At 52.1% G+C, this 17,732-nt stretch overlaps 1 protein-coding gene across 6 annotated transcripts in view; it reads right to left on the minus strand.

Annotated features, from left to right (window-relative positions):
* The window catches only part of TNS1 (tensin 1), a 205,141-nt gene that overhangs the window by 5,619 nt on the left and 181,790 nt on the right, over window positions 1-17,732 (minus strand). For 5 of the 6 annotated variants that reach the window (XM_073020067.1, XM_073020066.1, XM_073020065.1 and 2 more), the window contains 10 exons: window positions 17,472-17,670; window positions 13,413-14,482; window positions 10,641-10,727; window positions 9,402-9,533; window positions 8,933-9,025; window positions 8,088-8,165; window positions 5,971-6,042; window positions 5,548-5,716; window positions 4,648-4,716; window positions 4,155-4,187 (listed from right to left, as the gene is read on the minus strand). In XM_073020067.1, the coding sequence (XP_072876168.1) occupies window positions 4,155-4,187; window positions 4,648-4,716; window positions 5,548-5,716; window positions 5,971-6,042; window positions 8,088-8,165; window positions 8,933-9,025; window positions 9,402-9,533; window positions 10,641-10,727; window positions 13,413-14,482; window positions 17,472-17,670 (2,002 nt within the window). The remainder of the gene's footprint in view (window positions 1-4,154; window positions 4,188-4,647; window positions 4,717-5,547; window positions 5,717-5,970; window positions 6,043-8,087; window positions 8,166-8,932; window positions 9,026-9,401; window positions 9,534-10,640; window positions 10,728-13,412; window positions 14,483-17,471; window positions 17,671-17,732) is intronic. The other variant, XM_073020063.1, reaches the window with a different exon arrangement.

Genomic DNA, 17,732 nt, shown 5'->3' on the forward strand with positions numbered 1-17,732 from the left:
TTGCTGTGTGCCATACACACCACCACACTCATACACACCATCACACACACACCACACACACACCTACCACACACATACACACCACACACCACCACACACATACACACCACACACCACCACACACATACACACCGCCCACATACCACCACACACACACAGCACACACACACCACACACATACACACCACACACCACCACACACACCACCACACACACACACCACCACACACATACACACCCCACACACACCACCACACACACACAGCACACACACACCACATACACACCACCACACACACACCTACCACACACATACACACCACCCACATGCCACCACACCTACCACCACACACACACCTACCACACACATACCACCCACATACCACCACACACATACCCCACACACACCACCACACACACATCACACACACAGCACACACACACCACACACACACACCACACACACCACCACACACAGCACACACACACCACACATACACCACCACACACACAGCACACACACCACACACACACCACCACACACACACCTACCACACACATACACACCATCACACATACACACCACACACACCACCACACACATACACACTACCCACATACCACCACACACACACCTACCACACACATACCACCCACATACCACCACACACACACACCCCACACACACCACCACACACACACACCACCACACACACACACACCATCACACACACCACCACACACACACCATCACACACACCACCACACACACACACCCCATCACACACACCTACCACACACATACCACCCACATACCACGACACACATACACACCCCACACACACCACCACACACACCAGCACACACACCACACACACACCACCACATACACACCCCTACCACACACATGCACACCACACACACCACACACATACGCACCACCCACATACCACCACACACACACAGCACACACACCACACACACTGCCACACAACTTACCACACACATATAGACCACATACACCCCCACACACATACCACCCACATACCACCACACACATACACATCACACACACCACACACCATCACACACCACCACACACACATAACACACACCACACACCACTACACACATACCTACCACACACATACACACCACATACACCACACACACACCACCCACATACCACCACACACACACCACCACACACATACACACCATCACACACACCACACACCACCACACTCATCACACCATCACACACACCACACACACACCACATACATACACACCACCCACATATCACACACACACCACCACACACATACACACCACCCACATAACACCACACACACCACACACATACACACCACCCACATAACACCACACACACCACACACATACACACCACCCACATAACACCACACACACTACCACACACATACACACCATCACACACACCACACACACCACACACACACCACCACATACATACACACCACCCACATACCACCACACAAACCACCACACACATACACACCATCACACCACCACGCACACACACCACACACACACTACCACACACATACACACCACCCAATAACACCACACACACCACACACACACTACCACACACATACACACCATCACACACACCACCACACACACCACACGCACCACACACACACCACCACACATACACACAACCACATTCATACACACCACCCACATACCACCACACAAACCACCACACACATACACACCCTCACATCCATACACACCATCACACACAACACACATCACCACACACATATACACCATCACACACATCACATGCACACACCACACACACACCACTGCACACGCCACACACACATATACCACACACACATATACCACACACATACACAAACCATGCATACATACATACACAGGCCACACATATACACAACATATACACACCAAACACAACACACACACAAACACAACCACAACATATACACACCACACACACACACACAATCCTGCGTTTCCTACAGCTGTGCTCCCCTAGCCTTGTTTCAGGGGCCGGGAGCAACAGGGCCAAAGGCCTGGGGTAATGCCCAGGTGGAGCGGGGAGCTGGGGTCCACAGGGCAGCCCCCAGCATCTGCCTTTCCTGGCTGGCTCGGACCCTGAGAAGGGGTGGGGGTGATTCTGGCAGAGGGAGGAAGCATGCCAGCCCTGGCTGTGGGTGTCTACCAGGATGGAGACCCAGCAACTGCACCCGACGGGAGCACCGAGCCTGCCCTCCCCTGATATTCCTTTCAGCTGTGGCTCCCAGGCTCCCACAATAGACCAATCCTGTCATCTGCCACAAGGAATAGATCCAGGCAAGAAGCCTCAGCCCCTAAGGGGCTAACATCTCCTTGAATTTTGCACCTGAGATCCCTGGCTGGCCTCGCCTCGTCCCTGTCATGATTCCGTTAGCCCACTGCCCTGCTCAGCCTCTCCCTGTGGCCTCTGCCCCACCCATCAAAGCCTCTTCAGCAGGAGGTTCAACTCAAAACCAGCTCCTGAAGGAGGAAAAGAGGGATTTCCAGGCTTAGGGGCCCAGCTCCCTTCTGTCCCTGACCCTCTCCCCTCGCAGGGCCCTGTGGTGAGTGAGCACAAGCACCTTCAAACACGAAGTTCCAGCCTGCCGCCGTGGCCAGCAGTGACATGGGAGAGCAGGGACTCAAAGCACTGATGACCCTATGAAGCCTGGACAGGGCTGAGCCCCACCATCCCACATGGCGTCTCCTAAGCCGCCATCACTGACCATGTGATAGACTAGTCAGTCCATTCATTCGGACTGAGGCATCCTCACTAGCCTCCTCCTGCCTCTGCTCTTCCAGCCTCTGTTCTCTCATTTCTTCACTCAACAAATATTTACCAGCCTCCTCATGTGCCAGACATGGCCCTTCCCTCGGAGAGCCTGCAGTCTGGTGGCCATGAGGCCCCTACCCTGAAATAGTCCCTCCTACTCCCATTCTCATTTTGACCTGTCCAAATTGAGCCTGTCTTTGAAAACCCATCCTTAAATATCTGCTCTTTCCACCTCTCCGAGGTGCTAATGTGTTCTCTTGCATGAGCTCCCCAGATGTAAGCTGAACTCTCTTGCTGCCTCTCCCTCCCTTGCAACTGACATTTTTTTTAACAGTGAACGTTTTGTTTTTCTAAAGCAACCTTGTATGAAGTTTGCATATATAAAGGTGAAAGCAGTATTTTACAGCTATAAACAGGGATCCAAATGCATGACGTTTGCCTATTATAAAGTCAATCAGTGAGGATAATAGGGTTGTTGGAATAATCCTGACAAAGTGAAAAGTGGATGACAGATCATAGTGACAGTCTCATGTCAGCTTCAGACCCCAGGTTATGCCTATATTTTGTTTTGGTTTTGTGATTGTGAGAAAACCCTAGTTCCTACTGATAGACAACTGCAACGAGCAGCAGAGTTTTCCCTCCCTTCTGAACACCAGGTGCAATCCAAGGATGCTGGGATCCTTGGAACACAGTTTGAAAGTCACAGAAGCATCTTAGTGCTATTTAGACATCTATCTTATCTGCTGTGTCAATGGGCCTCCTGAGGGCAGGGTCAGAGACCCAAGCAGGTTCTGAGTTCCTTGGAGGCCCCTAGGACATGTCCACTGGATGGAGGAATCCACCCAAAGGTCCCAGGCCATCCCCAGAATTCAGGCCTTCTGGGCTCCACATTCTGGTAAGGCTGTCTGGCTCGGCCACAAGACTCACAGGAAAGCCCAAAAAAGCAAGAACAAGAATAAAGGCAGCTGGAATTGGGGCCAGAAAAGATCACATAAGCAACCCCTGCCCCACTTCCATTGCTTCCAATGAGACTCTGTTTTCTGTCCACTTCCTGCCATCCCTGCTGCTTCTGACCCTGGGAGAATGAAGGTGGCTAGACCAGAGGCTGGGCCTCTGGCCTGGAGGAAGGACAAGGCAAAAGGCCTGTATGCCTGGTCAAGCTTCGCTTGGAAGCTTAGTGACCTCGGCACAAAGGTTTCTGCTGCTCTTTCCCTACCCCTGGCCCTGGTTTCTAAATGTGCCCCGTGCTTCCCTCGCTGTGAAGTACAAAGGCCAGCCTGCTGGGTGGGGGGTAAGAAGTCACACTTACTTAGCAGGGGCACCACACTCTGTTTTCATCCACCTGTGGAGAGAAAGTGGGCTCAGGGTAAATCACCATACTTTCTCCCTAGAGCCCAGCCCCCCACACACCCAGACCTTCTGCAGGAAGGCAGGGGACCGACCCCCCATTCCCAGGGGACAGGAGCTGCCCAAGCTCACACAGAGATGCATTCAAGGTGGAGAGAACACTGCAGCCTGCCTCCTGAGGGGCTCTCCCCATCGTGGAGAGGAGAGGCAGGTTCAGGGTCAGGGCATGACAGAAGGGGTGGCCGTGGGCACTGAGTCCCTAGGAGAGTCCCCATATCTATAGTGGGAAAGACTCAAAAGATGCCCAACACGATTACTCACACATGGGCAGATCTTCCAGCTGAATGGAGAATGTACACACATGCACACACACACGCACATGCACATGCATGCACCCACACAGACGTCAGTGTTAGAGAGCTGTGTGGGAGGGAAGCTGTGTGCAAGAGACTTACTTTCTTTCCTGTGGATCCAGGTCACAGAAGGTGACAGTATTGAGGGGGTAGTGGCGTCTGAAAAAGAGCCTGCAGCACAGACATCAGATAAACAGAGAATGAGTGCTAAAAGGGCTGCTTTTCCCCTCCTTCCACCAGCAGGTCAGGCCACCTTTCCACCATCTGTGGCTATCACGGGTCCACACAACCTCTCTCTTATGAGCAAGATGGCCTGAGCTGCTGATACTGGCAACCTAAGCAATGTACAGAGACAGATGTGCCATAGAATCATCCCAAATGCCAGGGGCTGGGAAAGGAGGAAACTGGCACTGAGGAATAGGAAATGTGGGGAGGGGTTGGAAGAAGAGCAAAGAGGCTGGTGACACTGTTAGGAGAGAGTCCAGGTGGATGGGCTCTCCTCCTAGAAAGCAGGACCTTTTTATCAGTTGTATTTACAGCCATATACGCAATGTTGGCAAATTCTCATAGAAGGATGGATGAATGGGTAGATGGATAGATGAATGGAGATATAGATGGATGAAGGGAAAAATGGGTGGTCAGGGATAGATGAGGGATGAATGAATGCAGGGATTAGATGGATAGATGCATGGATGGATGGATGGATGGATGGATGGATAGATGCATGGATGGATGGATGGATGGATGGATGGATGGATGGATGGATGGATGGATGGGTAGATGCATGGACGGATGGATGGATGGATGGATGGATGGATGGATGGATGGATGGATGGATAAGTAGCTGGGTAGATGGGAGGTAGATGCAAGATAGATGGACAGGAGGGTAGATGAGAAGTTGGGTGCAAGGAATTAATCAATTGGTAAATGGGTGGGTACATGGATGAACAGATGGGTCACAGGAAGGAGAACCCCACCCAGGAGCAGGCACGGGAGTCTTACTTTCTCTGGTTGTCAGTCAGAGTGATTCCCTGGGCAGAGACTTTGAAGTGAACGATGGTGGCAGCTGGCGTGGGGTCTGCAGCCAATGTCTCAGATGTGGCTTTGGAAATGGCCTGTGGCCCAGTGAGTGACTCCATGTCCACAGAGTTGACGAAGAGCACATTGCAGGCTGGAAGAAACCAACCCAAAGGGGAGTCATGGGAGCTGGGGTGGGTGAGGACATTAACCCAGATCCCTTCTTCAGGGAGAAGGTAGCAGATAAATTTCAGGCTAGCCTTGAGCCAAGGCATCTGCACATAGAAATGTGATCTTCCCGGAGATATTTGGGCCTGGAGAGACCTCCAGCCTGCATCTGCAGGAGGGATCAGGGCAGGAAGGCAGAAAGGAAGGCCTGGGCATGGGTGGTTTCAGGTGACCACTCACCTGCCCCTTGTTTCAGCAGGTCTGCTGTTGAATTGGCAGGGCTGGAGCTATCTTTCGATTCATCTGTGGGGTCTGAGACAAAAATTCAGTAGGAATTAAAACCCTAGAGCTGGAAAGAAGCACAAGTTTGGCTGGGCTGAAGTTGAGCTCTGCAACTCTTTGGCACAAGGGACATTGCTTTTCATACCAGAACATGGCAGTCAGCCCTGAGTTAGGCTCATTCTGAATGTTTGATGATTGCTCTAAGCAGCCAGCACACTGGTTGTGAGCTCTGGAGTCCAGCAGAACTGGGCTCAAACCCTCACCCCAGCACTTACTAAGTATCTATAAAACAAAGACGATGATCATGGTACACATGTCACTGGGTTTTTGAGAGATTCCATGTACAATTTAGCCAGTGCTTAACATAAAGCAAGCCCTCAAGTGACAATTGGCATTGCTGTTATTGTTTTGCATTGATATATCTTTGTGTAGGTCAATAAATCCTCTAATTTCCCTAATTCATTAAACCATTGATCCAGTATAACTCTAATTCCAATGTTAATAAGAATTGAGTGATGGACATATTAGCTTGATTTAACCCACAATGTACGCATTTATCAAAACATCACATTGTACATGGTAGATAATTTTTTTTTTGAAACAAAATCCTGCTCTGTCACCCAGGCTGGAGTGCAGTGGCGTGATCACAGCTCACTACAGCCTCAAACTCCCAGGCTTTAGTGGATTCTCCCACATTAGCCACCAGAGTAGCTGGGACTACAGGCATGAGCCACCATGCCTGGCTAATTTTTTTACTCTTCTGTAAAAATGAGGTCTTCTGATCTTGTCCAGGCTGGTCTTGAATGCCTCACTTCAAGCAATCCTTCCACCTCAGCCTCCCAAAGTTCTGAAGTTATAGGCATGAGCCACCATGCCCAGCCAATATTTGCATTTTTAACAAGTCCCCAGGAGACGCTGATGCTGTCGGTCTAGGCCCATACTTCAAAAACGACAGGTTTATACAATCTAAATATTAAACAGTTTTTTAATTGCTGAACTACTATGGTAAATTCCATAGGAATATAATTCAATTCGTGTCTGAATTGTGTCATTGGTTAATAGTGCTATTTAAGTTGTATTTGAACTTATAAGCTAATAATGTTGGTCCATTACCATTAATAGGTCAATGAACTGAACTGGATAAATAGAAACTGTCCAAAAATACTGGAGGTGTTATATGTGGGCATAGCCCCAGGAGCTCCAAGACAGACTAGAAAAGATCCTAGAGCCACAGCCTAGGAGTGCTTCTGAAGGTCCTATTGTTGAACAGAGAGAGTGGGGAGAAGGCAGCCCAGCTCCCAGTTCCGAGACCTTGCACTGGGGGTGAGGCCAATGACCCTCAGGAGAGCCCTGTGTCTCTGAGGGCTGGGCAATAGAGGCCTGTGCTGGGAGGAGTTCCAGGTGCCCACCTGCCATGCTCCAGGGCTGATGCGCCTCCATGAGAGAAGCTAAACACCCCCTCCCCAGCCCTGCCGTCTCACTCAGATTCTCATCCTGCATGTCCTCATGCTCTTGGAGTCCATTCCAACTTCCCACAATCAAAAGAGGACTTGCTCTTCCTTAACAGCTCAGCGTCCCCTCAGTCAGGGAACACCCTCCCAGCACACAGATTAGAAAATCCAGCGACATCAAGGCACTGCCTTCCCTTTCCTGAGGCTGCTCTCTCTTCTCCATCCAGACCAACCCCCCAGCACCTCAGTCTGCCTCCCCGCTCTCTTCCCCAGATGCCCATCTCATCCTCCAGGACATGTCTCCTGTCCCCTACTTCTCCTGTCTCCTGTCATCCCTGGGATGACACATGGTCTGAAGATTCCATATGAATTTCTTCACACGGAGGGTTTTCCTGAACAATCTGGCAAGTCCATTTTTGTATGTTCCTGGAGTCAAGCTTTTTCATAAATTTTTTCTTCTTTTTTAATAGGAAAAAAAGGAGAGTAATTTTGAGTTTCTCCAGATTGGTAAAATGATGTGTGTCCTCCAGCCCTGGCCCATGTCCAGAGTGGCTGGCAGGATCAAGACATGACGGGGGCCAGCTCAAGGGTGTGGGTGGTGAGCCAGGAGTCTCACGTTCCTACCTCGATTTGGAATGACCAGCTTGCAAGGCAGGGCCAATGGGATGATAGAGTGCTGGTAGACCAGGGCAGACAGCGATCCTGCAGGGAAGCAGAAGCATGTCAGGGGCAGCGATACTGGAAGTCAGAGGGGAAACCTCCACCTCCACCCTCATCCCGATACACATGATCTTCCACTTCTTTGTTACCTCTACCTCAACCCACCAACAAAGCTGAAAATTCACACCCTCTTGTTTAACAACATCCAAGAGAAGATTCCCAAGGCTCACTCCAGCAGTCATAAAGGTACCTAACAACTTTCCTTTGCAGAAAGTTCCTCCTAACATTGCTCCTAACTCACCCCAGTTACTGGGGCTCCTCTGAGAACAGAGCAGAAGGATCAGAGAATTGTGGGATCCAATCCCAGCTCAGTCACATCTCACCTGTTGGTTCTCAGGTAAGTGTAACTTTGATGACGCTCATTTTTTCATGTGTCAATTCCTCCCTATTAGGGAGGATGACCCCTACCAAACAGGATGGTTGTGAGGCCAGACGTGATAGAAGGTGCTGGGACAGTGACATTCACATGGTAGGTGGTCAATTAAGGCAGCTGATTTTACTATTGTTACTCCAGTTATAATGAGAACAAGTCCCAGCTGGGCAGGACAAATACAGAATGCAGTTTGGCAGAATTAGGAGCCGCACTGCAGAGGGAGACAAGCCTCCATTCATTTTCTCTGCTGAATTTATGACAAGGGTGGCTGGCAGAGCCTGTCAGAAAGAACTTGGAGTCAGACCCCTGGAGGAACCCAGGACAGGGCCAAGACTCAGGCCAGACTGTAGAGACGGGGGCAGCAGGGACAGCTCACCGAAGTTTGGCTCATTGGGGCAACCCTTGAGCTTGACTCCTCTGGGGCCGGTCTCTATCAGAAAATGCCTGACCAGCTCATGGGTCATGTCTCCTGGGACAAAGAGAAAGAAATGAGGCTCAGTCCCTTCCCATGGCGTCCTCCCACCACCTCCCAAGACTGCTTCAAAACTTCTGCAGTATGCAGGGCCAAGATGGGAGAAATGGCTGAAGAGAGAATGTGACTGGAGCCCCACGGAGTGCAGCGCACTCTGCTGCTCTCCCAACCCTCAGGAAACACATGGCAGGCACCCAATCTCCTGCTTTCCCCATCTTTGACCCCAACCATCGCCAAGCCCAAGACACCCGCTTCCGAAGAGTCTGATGGGAGTTAGGGTCCTGCACAGCACCCCGGGTCCCTCCAGCACCTCCAGGTTTAGCAACTGTAAAGCTCACCTTGTCCTGAGCCCCGTGCTGGGAGATGAGGTTACCTTTTTTATTCTGCTGCATAATGGTTGGAGGTGGCGAAGACACCTTCATGGCCAGCCCGTAGGCGCCTCGGAAGGAGTGACTGTCACGGATGATGAAGGCCCCCGGCTCCTGGTCCTTGAGGAGTGCGATGGCTGCATGGGGAAGGGACAAGGAGAGGGGAGGAAGCAAGACATTGGTGGCACTAGTTTTACTTAAGTCTCACTGAGCCTGCCGACCTTTGTTCTTTCTTAGGTGAGACAACGTTCTTTGAAGTTAGAATTTAACTAGTCCTAAGGGTCTTCCTGTACTCCGGTTGGCAAACTTATTCTGTTGGGTTTTTTGTTTTTGTAAGACCGGGCCTCACTGTCACTCAGCCTGGCATGCAGGCACAATCATGGCTCACTGCAGCCTCGACCTCCTGGGCTCAAGGGATCCTCCTACCTCAGCCTCTCCAGTAGCTGGGACCACAGGCCACTGTTCAGTGTGTGCCATTTTGCCTGGCTAATTTTCTTTTTTTTCTTTTTTTTTTTTTTTTTTTTTTGTAGATTCAGGATCTCACTATGTTGCCCTGGCTGGTCTTGAACTCCTGGCCCCAAGTGATCCCCTGCCTTGGCCTCCTGAAATGCTGGGATGAGAGGTGTGCGCCACCACACCCAGCTGGCAAACTTCCTCTGTAAATGGCCAGAGAGTAAATATTTCACGCTTCACAGGCCATGCAGCCTCTGCTATAACTACTCCACTCTGCCACTGCAGCAGGACACCAGCACAGAGAGGATGCAAGCCAGCAGGTGTGGGTGCGCCCCAATAAAACTTCATTTACAAAAGCAGGCAGCATCCAGATTTGACCCACGGGCTGCCGTTGCTGACCCCTGTCCCACACCCAGACAGGCTTCCCCTGAGAATCATTCCCACATTCCCAACTTTGTTCTCTCTCTCTGTAAAATGCAAAAACCTCCCACATCAGGCAGACAGAGAGCTACGGTTTCATGTTATCTTGGCAGACCTTTTACTTTGCCCAGGAAAACCAAGGCTTTGCTGTTTTTAAGAACCCTTCCAAGAAGTGTCTACAACCACTGCTTCTGTGTTCCCACACTTCACTGCGGGAAGTGCTTCCTACTATCTAACTTCAACCCCAGCCCCCTCTGTGATGACCCCCTGCTACAAAGAGGACTGAATTTGCCTCTGTTCCTTGCCCAGGGAAGACACAGGAGGCCTCAGCCAGCTATGACCTCTGATGGACCACAGAGCCCAGCACTCACCCTGCTCCCTGGAGATCTCAGGCTTGTACCAATACTTAGAAGTGTCCTGGACAAACTTCACTTTAGCCCGTGTCTCCGGGCTGTTGTCTAAAGCAGGAGAAGGGAAGAAAGTGTTATGGGTTAAATTGTGTTCGCCCAAAACAGACATCAAAGTCTTGACCCCAGTGCTTGTGAATTTGACCTTATTTGGATATAGGGTCTTTGCAGATGTAGACAAATTAAGATGAAGTCACGCAGGATTAGGGTGAGCCTTAATCCAGTATGCCTGTAGGCCTGGTGCCCTTACAAGGAGAGTAGACAGAGATACACACAGGGGAGAGCACCATGGAAGGTGCAGGCAGATACTGGGGTGATGCGTCTACATGCCAAGGGACACCAAGGATGCTGGCGGCCACAAGAAACTGGGAAAGAGGTCTGGGACAGATTCTCCCCCAGAACATCAGGAAGGAGCTAACCTTGCCAACACCTTGATTTTGGACTTCTAGCCTCCAGAACTGTGAGAGAACACATTTCTGTCATTTTTAAGCCACTAAGCACATTGTCCTTTGTTATGGCAGCCCCAGGAAACTGACATCAAAAGCTGATGTCCTCGAACACACAGTGGAAGGGACCTTCGGCCTCCTCATCCATCCCCTATCCCCTGCACGCCCTCTGGGTGGCTGAGCCACCTCCTGGTGGAGGGCCTGGCACTGCATTCTCGCAGAGCCCACCGAAAGTCTTCCTCCACCCCATGTCCCCCTTTCCCTAGAAGACTGTGACTAAACCCTTCCTACGGCTTTTCTCCCACGGGCTAAAACGCTTGCTTCTTGAACCTTTCTCCACAGGCTCAGTTTCTCAACTTCAGCACACCCATCATGAAGATGAGGGCAGAAAGATCCATTTCTGCCCCCTTTTCCCCAGGCCCCTCCTCACTTTCCACAGGGAAAGCCTATGTTCTGCATCACAAAGTACAAAAAAAACAAAAAAACTCACTTCTCTTTGGATTAAACAGGTGATAGCTGGCCTACAATCTAGAGGACATCTACTGCATGTCGGGCACCCCGCTTCTCAGGCAGACAACACCCCCACACACACCCATGCCCAGACTCTTTGCAGACCTTGCGAATTTGTCGTAGAACATGAGATTCTGGAGGGAGCTCAGACAGGACAGAGTCCAACTGCCTAATTTTACATATAAGGAGAAATTCAGAGATGAGAAGTGACTTGCCCAAGTCACACAGATGGTGACCTTGGTAAGAGGCCCTAGCAGCCAGTTTAGGACCAGCTAAACTGTATCTTCCTGTCTAACCATCAGGATGTGTGGCCCTCACTCTCAACCTCTCCCTTCAGCTTTTGGCACCAAAGAAAACCAAAAAAAAGGGAGGGGAAATAGAAAAAGATGAGGATTCCACATTTTTCCTCTCCTGTCTTCAGAGACAGAAGCTGGCATGAAAGACACTGTAAAGTTAAGAGAGCAGATCAGGAGACACAAGTTGTGTCTCCAGTGCTTAGTCAATTTCAACCTATGATTTATATTCCCTTATGCTTCTGGGATCTGTCCTCGGGCGAGCGTGAGGGGAGAGGTCAGCTCCCTTTTCTGGCAGCTGTGTGCTGAAGAAGGTCTCTGGGTTAGGCAGCTGGGCTGTGCAACTGCTTCAGGCTGCCTTTCTCCGTCCGAAGCCCCAGGCCCCACTGCTGCCATGGCCTGTTTAACGAGCTGTCAGAGGCGGCTGCAGTCCCACATGCCTTCCTGTGTTGACTCCAAAGGCTATTTTAAGCAGGGAAGATGGTGGGAAACAGGAAGTGTCCCAGCTACTAGACGTTTTGCATCCTTCAAGGAGAGGGGCTGGGAACCAGATGTCCCCGGGGGGCGGCAGGAAACAGGGGGTGCAGGGTCATTCTAGGTGTCCTGGCTTGGCAGGCTCAGGGCAGGACCTGAGAGTGATACCGGGAGAACCTAGGCAGCTGGGGCCCATCTGAGGCGGCCCAAAACATTCTAAATCTGCCTCAAACATTCAGGGCCAGTCAAGTTAGAGGCTGGCCTTTGTGTTTAGACAATGAGCTATCTAAGTAGAGGCAAAAGGTGGCAAGTTCTGGCGATGGGTGAAGAATTCACTGCACAAACCTGCATGGGCTTCGATGAAGTCGGGTCTATGAGGAGTGATGTGGCCACTGCAGGGGTGGCAAAGGTATGGAGATCCAGGTTTGGAAGGCAGGTGTTCAAGGTCATGCTAAATAATGATGACCCCCCAAGATACGGACACATAATAAAAATAACTCCAATGATGCTTGAAGACCATTAGTTTTGGGGTGGTGTGGCCTGGATTGGAAGCCTGGCTCTGCCATTTCTTGACTGTATGATACTAGACAAGTGACAGAGCCTCTAAGCCTCAGTTTGTAAACTGGGGTTAATAATATTAATACCTACTTGACCAAGTGGCCAAGAAGCTTAAATGAGACAGTACTTAGCTCAGAGCCTGGCACACAGCATGTGCCCAGCAAGTGGTAATGGCTATGAAGATGATGATAATCATAACTGTAATACTATTCATCATTATTCTTTTTATCATCCTCATCTGTATCCACATCCTCATCTCAGCATCCACAACCACAGCACACTTATGGTGAGGACACCTCCAACTCTCCTTATACAGATAAACTAAGTCCCAGAAGTCAGTGATTCACCCAGGGTCGCCTGCCAAGGGAATGTCAGAACATTCACTGGGATAGATATTTCACTCTTGTACATACTTCATCAGCAGGAGAGGTGAAAATGGAAGGGGAGAGGCCCACCTGGCATGGAGTACTTGGAGAAGTCGGGCAGAGTGTGGGAGAAGGAGACAGTGCTGCCCCCGCTGGGACTGGACATGCCACTGGCGACAGGCGAAGACACCTTCCCGTTGATGGTGGCATAGTTGGGGAGGCTGCCTGCCCGGTCTCCCACCGACATCCTTCGCTTCTCTGGCAAGGCCGGTGTTGGGCTCCCTTGCCGGAAGGCTGCTGAGTCCGGCGACGGGGAGGTGGCAGGGCTGCTCAGGCCAGGGTAGTAGGCAGGGGAGACAGGGAAGGAGGGCGTGGAAGGAGCCTGGTAGCCAGAGGCACTGCTCTGCCGGGACACTGTGGGTCTCCGATCCTCGGGGGTAGAGTAGCCACCATAGGCCACATGCCGGTCCAAGCAGGGGCTGCCAGGAACCACAGATCCAGACCCTCCCAGGTGACGGCCCAGGCTGGGGCTTCCAGGGCTGGCTATTGCATTGCCATGGAGACCGGAGGCCAGATTGCCTTGGTGAGCCCCAGGGTGCCGGCCCAGGCTGGGACTCCCCGGGGTGGTGGCCACATTGTTGTGGAGGCCAGAAACCTGGTAGGCCCCTGTTGGGTGCCGACCCAGGCTGGGGCTCCCCGGGGTGGTCGCTGCGCTGCTCTGGGGACTGGAGACCGTGCTACCATGGAAGCCAGTGCCTGGTGGGCCCATCACCTGGCGATGGCTCAAACTGGGACTGCTGGGGGCAGCCATGCTGGGGTTGATGGCCCGCCGGCCGAAGCCAGGGCTAGGGGGAGTGTTGGTGCCCACTGTTCTGTGACGTGCCTGAGGGCTCCCAGGCACTGTGTGGACGCCAGCCACACTGAACTGAGCTCGGGCCTGGCTTTCCGGAGACGAGCTGAATTGCTGAAGTGAGTAGTCGGGGCTGCTGTAGCTACCGCCCACAGTCGGGAGAGGAGAAGAGCTCTGGTAGTTTCTCTGGGCAGACGGGCTGGGCTGTCCCAGGCTGCCGGAGCGGAAGCCAGACTCCAACAAAGGCTGGGTGGGCGTCCGGGGACCCTGGTCACTGCTCTCTCCGGATGGGAAACTCCCCACTGAAGTGCTGCAGAGAGATGGAGGGTTGTGATGTCAGCGGACAGAACTGAATGAAGGGTGGATTTACAGCCTGCTCTCTGCCCTCCCTCCAAGCACAAACAACAGGAAGAATGGGCCCACTGGCAGTGCGGCAGGACGTCAGAGTTTTATACGTTACCTTACAGAACCACCTGGGGAAGAAACTGAGGCTCAGGGAGGTTAAACAGTAGGCTTAGGACCACACTGCTTATAAAAGACCAGGGTTTCAACTTAGCTGTGTCTGATTCCCAAGCCCACGTCTTCCCCACTGCACCATGCTCACTTCTGAGCCACGTTAAAGTGAAGAGCCCTCTCCTATCGAAACTAGAGGTGGCTGTCATGATAGAGCCTCCAGCATCACACAGATTCCCAGTGGAGTTTCCTGGCTCCTGTTCCTACTGGGGGTAGCCCTGCCTTGACTCAGTTTCCTCAAGTGTGATGTCATCATCCTTAAACATTGACTGAGAGTGCTAGAATGGGGCTTTCACTCCTGGATGGCTCCAAAAAAGCAAAGACAAGGAATCATAGGGGAAGGCTTCACATCAGAGGATTTCAGGTCATTATAAGGTCTGCTCTCCAGCCACTGGGGATGTGGCCACCAATGGAGAAAGCTGTCTTGTATGGTAATGAGGCTTCTGTCATTAGGAGCATTTAAGCAGAGGCTGACAGACTTACTGGCCTGAATGTGGTAGAAGGAATTTCCTGCATTGGGAGGTTAGATGAGATGAGCTCAGAGGTCACTACCAATTCTGACTCTGAAACAATTCAGTTCAGAGGAGACTATACCTGGGGAAATTGCCATAATCAAAAGTTCCCTTGTACCGTTAAGTCTAGGTCCGCATGGAGTGACATATGAGAGCACAGCAGCACAATGTGATGGCCAGTGAGTTTTTTTGTTTGTTGAAGCTTTTCCATGTGGAACATGACAGGGCTGGATTAGCTGACCCTGACTCCTTCTAGACCCAAATTTCTATCCATCTATGGTGAGAGAAACAAAGGTTGACGGGGGCTTTGCACAAACTAGTAGCTGTGGGGAGGTAGCAGGTAGGCTGTGCACCGGGAACTCCCCATGGGGAGGGGTCCTTACTTAGCCAATGGGTCAAAACCTGGAGCTGCAGGCTGGAAGGATCTTGTGGTGGGCTGGCCCTCCCTGGGCCAGGTTGGATAAGCTCAGGTTCATGGGGTGATGTGAGGTTTTGGTCGGGAGTGTGCTCTTGGGCCAGGCAAGAGCCAAGGGTAAGGAGACAGTCAGGGGCCAGGCTAGGGCAAAGTCTACTTTGCATCCCCGAAGGTGCCAGAGCAGAAGGCCACCTCCTGGTATAATCCAGAATAAACTGGATTCAGAGGAGTGGGAGACAGAGCCAGGCTGAGCAGGGCGAGAGAAGGAGACACTAAAATGGAGTTCTGGAAGGTTAATCCTAGGGGAGAAAGGCTAGCTTCCTGGAAAGGGCCAACACTTCAGCAGGAGGGATTTGAGTGAGAAACAATGAACAGCTTGCTAATGCCAGGGCTCACTGAGCACCAATAACGGGTGGCTGGGGCAACTTAGGAAAATCCCCTTTCCTTTAAAACAGGAAATGCAACCCTCTGCCGGAGTCAGGCCTCCTGAGCAACGCAGCCTGCTGCCTGTTAAGAGGCTGGGGAGGGGGAATGCTTGGCTTAGAATCCAGAAGACAGCTGCCTCTGCTCATCTGCTCCCCTAGTCTTCCCATGGTACCCCCCGCTTGCAGGGGAGGCTCAGCATTGAGCCAATGTAGACAGTGCAGCAAACTGGACCCACTGGGCCTGGCAGGGGAATTTGCAGGCCCTGTGACATCCCAGGCTAGGGAGGGCAGTGGGCACACTGAAGAAGGGATGGTCAGGGGAGAGTCTCCCCTCCTGCGGGGCGACACCTCCTGGATCCTCCTCCTTTGCCTGGCACTCGATACCTTGCCTGAGCTGATCGCAACCCTCCTTTCTTATGTTGTCATCCCATCTCTGTGTCCCCTCCACCTTCACCCGCACTGCCCCAGTCAAGCAGCTCCTTGCCGCACCCCTCCACTGAGTCTGTCAGCAGGGACTGTCCACCCAACTCTGGGCTTTCATCTCTGTATGATGCAATCAGAAATATGAATGCCAGTCGTCCATCCACCGAGGCACCCCCTAATGGCAGGCCACATGCCCTCAGCATCACACTCCCAACATGGCCACAGCCCAGTCCTCTGTCCCTGCTGGGCTGTCCTTCTGGGAGGCTCTCTCTCTCTTTCTTCATCTTTCAACATCCTGCTAGTTCCTCTGGACCCTCCACAAATGCCTCCAGCCCTCAGAAATCCTCCCTGCATCCCTAGCCAGAAATAATGGCCCCTTGTTCTGAGCTCCAAGCCCTTTACTCATGTGTGGGCTTTGGGCCCATCGGACTCTCATCGTGTGCAGGGAGGGCGCCATGACGCAGGTCTGGGGCAGAGGACAGAGATGTGGGCTCTGGAACCACACGCTTCCACCTGAATCCGATTTATGCCACTGCTTAGCTGCGGGACCTCGAGCAAGCTACTGCACCTCTATGCCTCAGTTTCCTCGTCTGAAAAGTGGGAACAATAACAGTGCTCACCTCCTAGGATTGCTGCGAGGATTAAAGTAGCAAAAGTGCCTGGTACCTAGGATGAGCCCACAATATAAGTCATTACTGTTGGTAGATTTTCAACTTGGGGAAGGACTTTGCCGCATTCACCGTGGTAAGCCTCACTCCTTCCAGCACAGTTTTCGATGGGCGGAATTGAACGAGGCCTGGGAATTATAGGCCACTGTGCTCCCCACAGGATTCAGCACGTAAGACATGTGCCCTCAATGCACCTTGATGAAGTGGTTTGCAAGGTGCCACCATCTGGGTATGATTTCTGCCTGTCCATGCCACAGGCAACAGATCCAGGAGGCCTCACCCATCCCGTCCCAGGCCCAGGCCTGGATTCTCATCCCCCACCCACTGCCCCTTCCCAGCTTACCTGTCAGCACTGAGGATGGGGCTGCTGGTGGAGAGGGGGCTGGGGGAGACAAAGGATCCACCCAGGGTCCCGTTCCTCAGGGGTGTCTCGTGGCCATAGGCCTGAGTGGCTGGAGCGCTAAAGCTCTTGGGCTCAGAGTCCTGAGCTCGGGGCCCAGCCACAGCTGTCCGTGCCACAGACTCCACATAGCTCCGGGGCTCTGGAAGGGGCAAGGGGAAAGAGACTCTGAGCACAGATCCACAGGGGTGCAGTGCAGGGCCC

Source organism: Chlorocebus sabaeus, chromosome 10 (assembly GCF_047675955.1).
Source record: "Chlorocebus sabaeus isolate Y175 chromosome 10, mChlSab1.0.hap1, whole genome shotgun sequence".
Taxonomy (NCBI): Eukaryota; Metazoa; Chordata; class Mammalia; order Primates; family Cercopithecidae; genus Chlorocebus; species Chlorocebus sabaeus.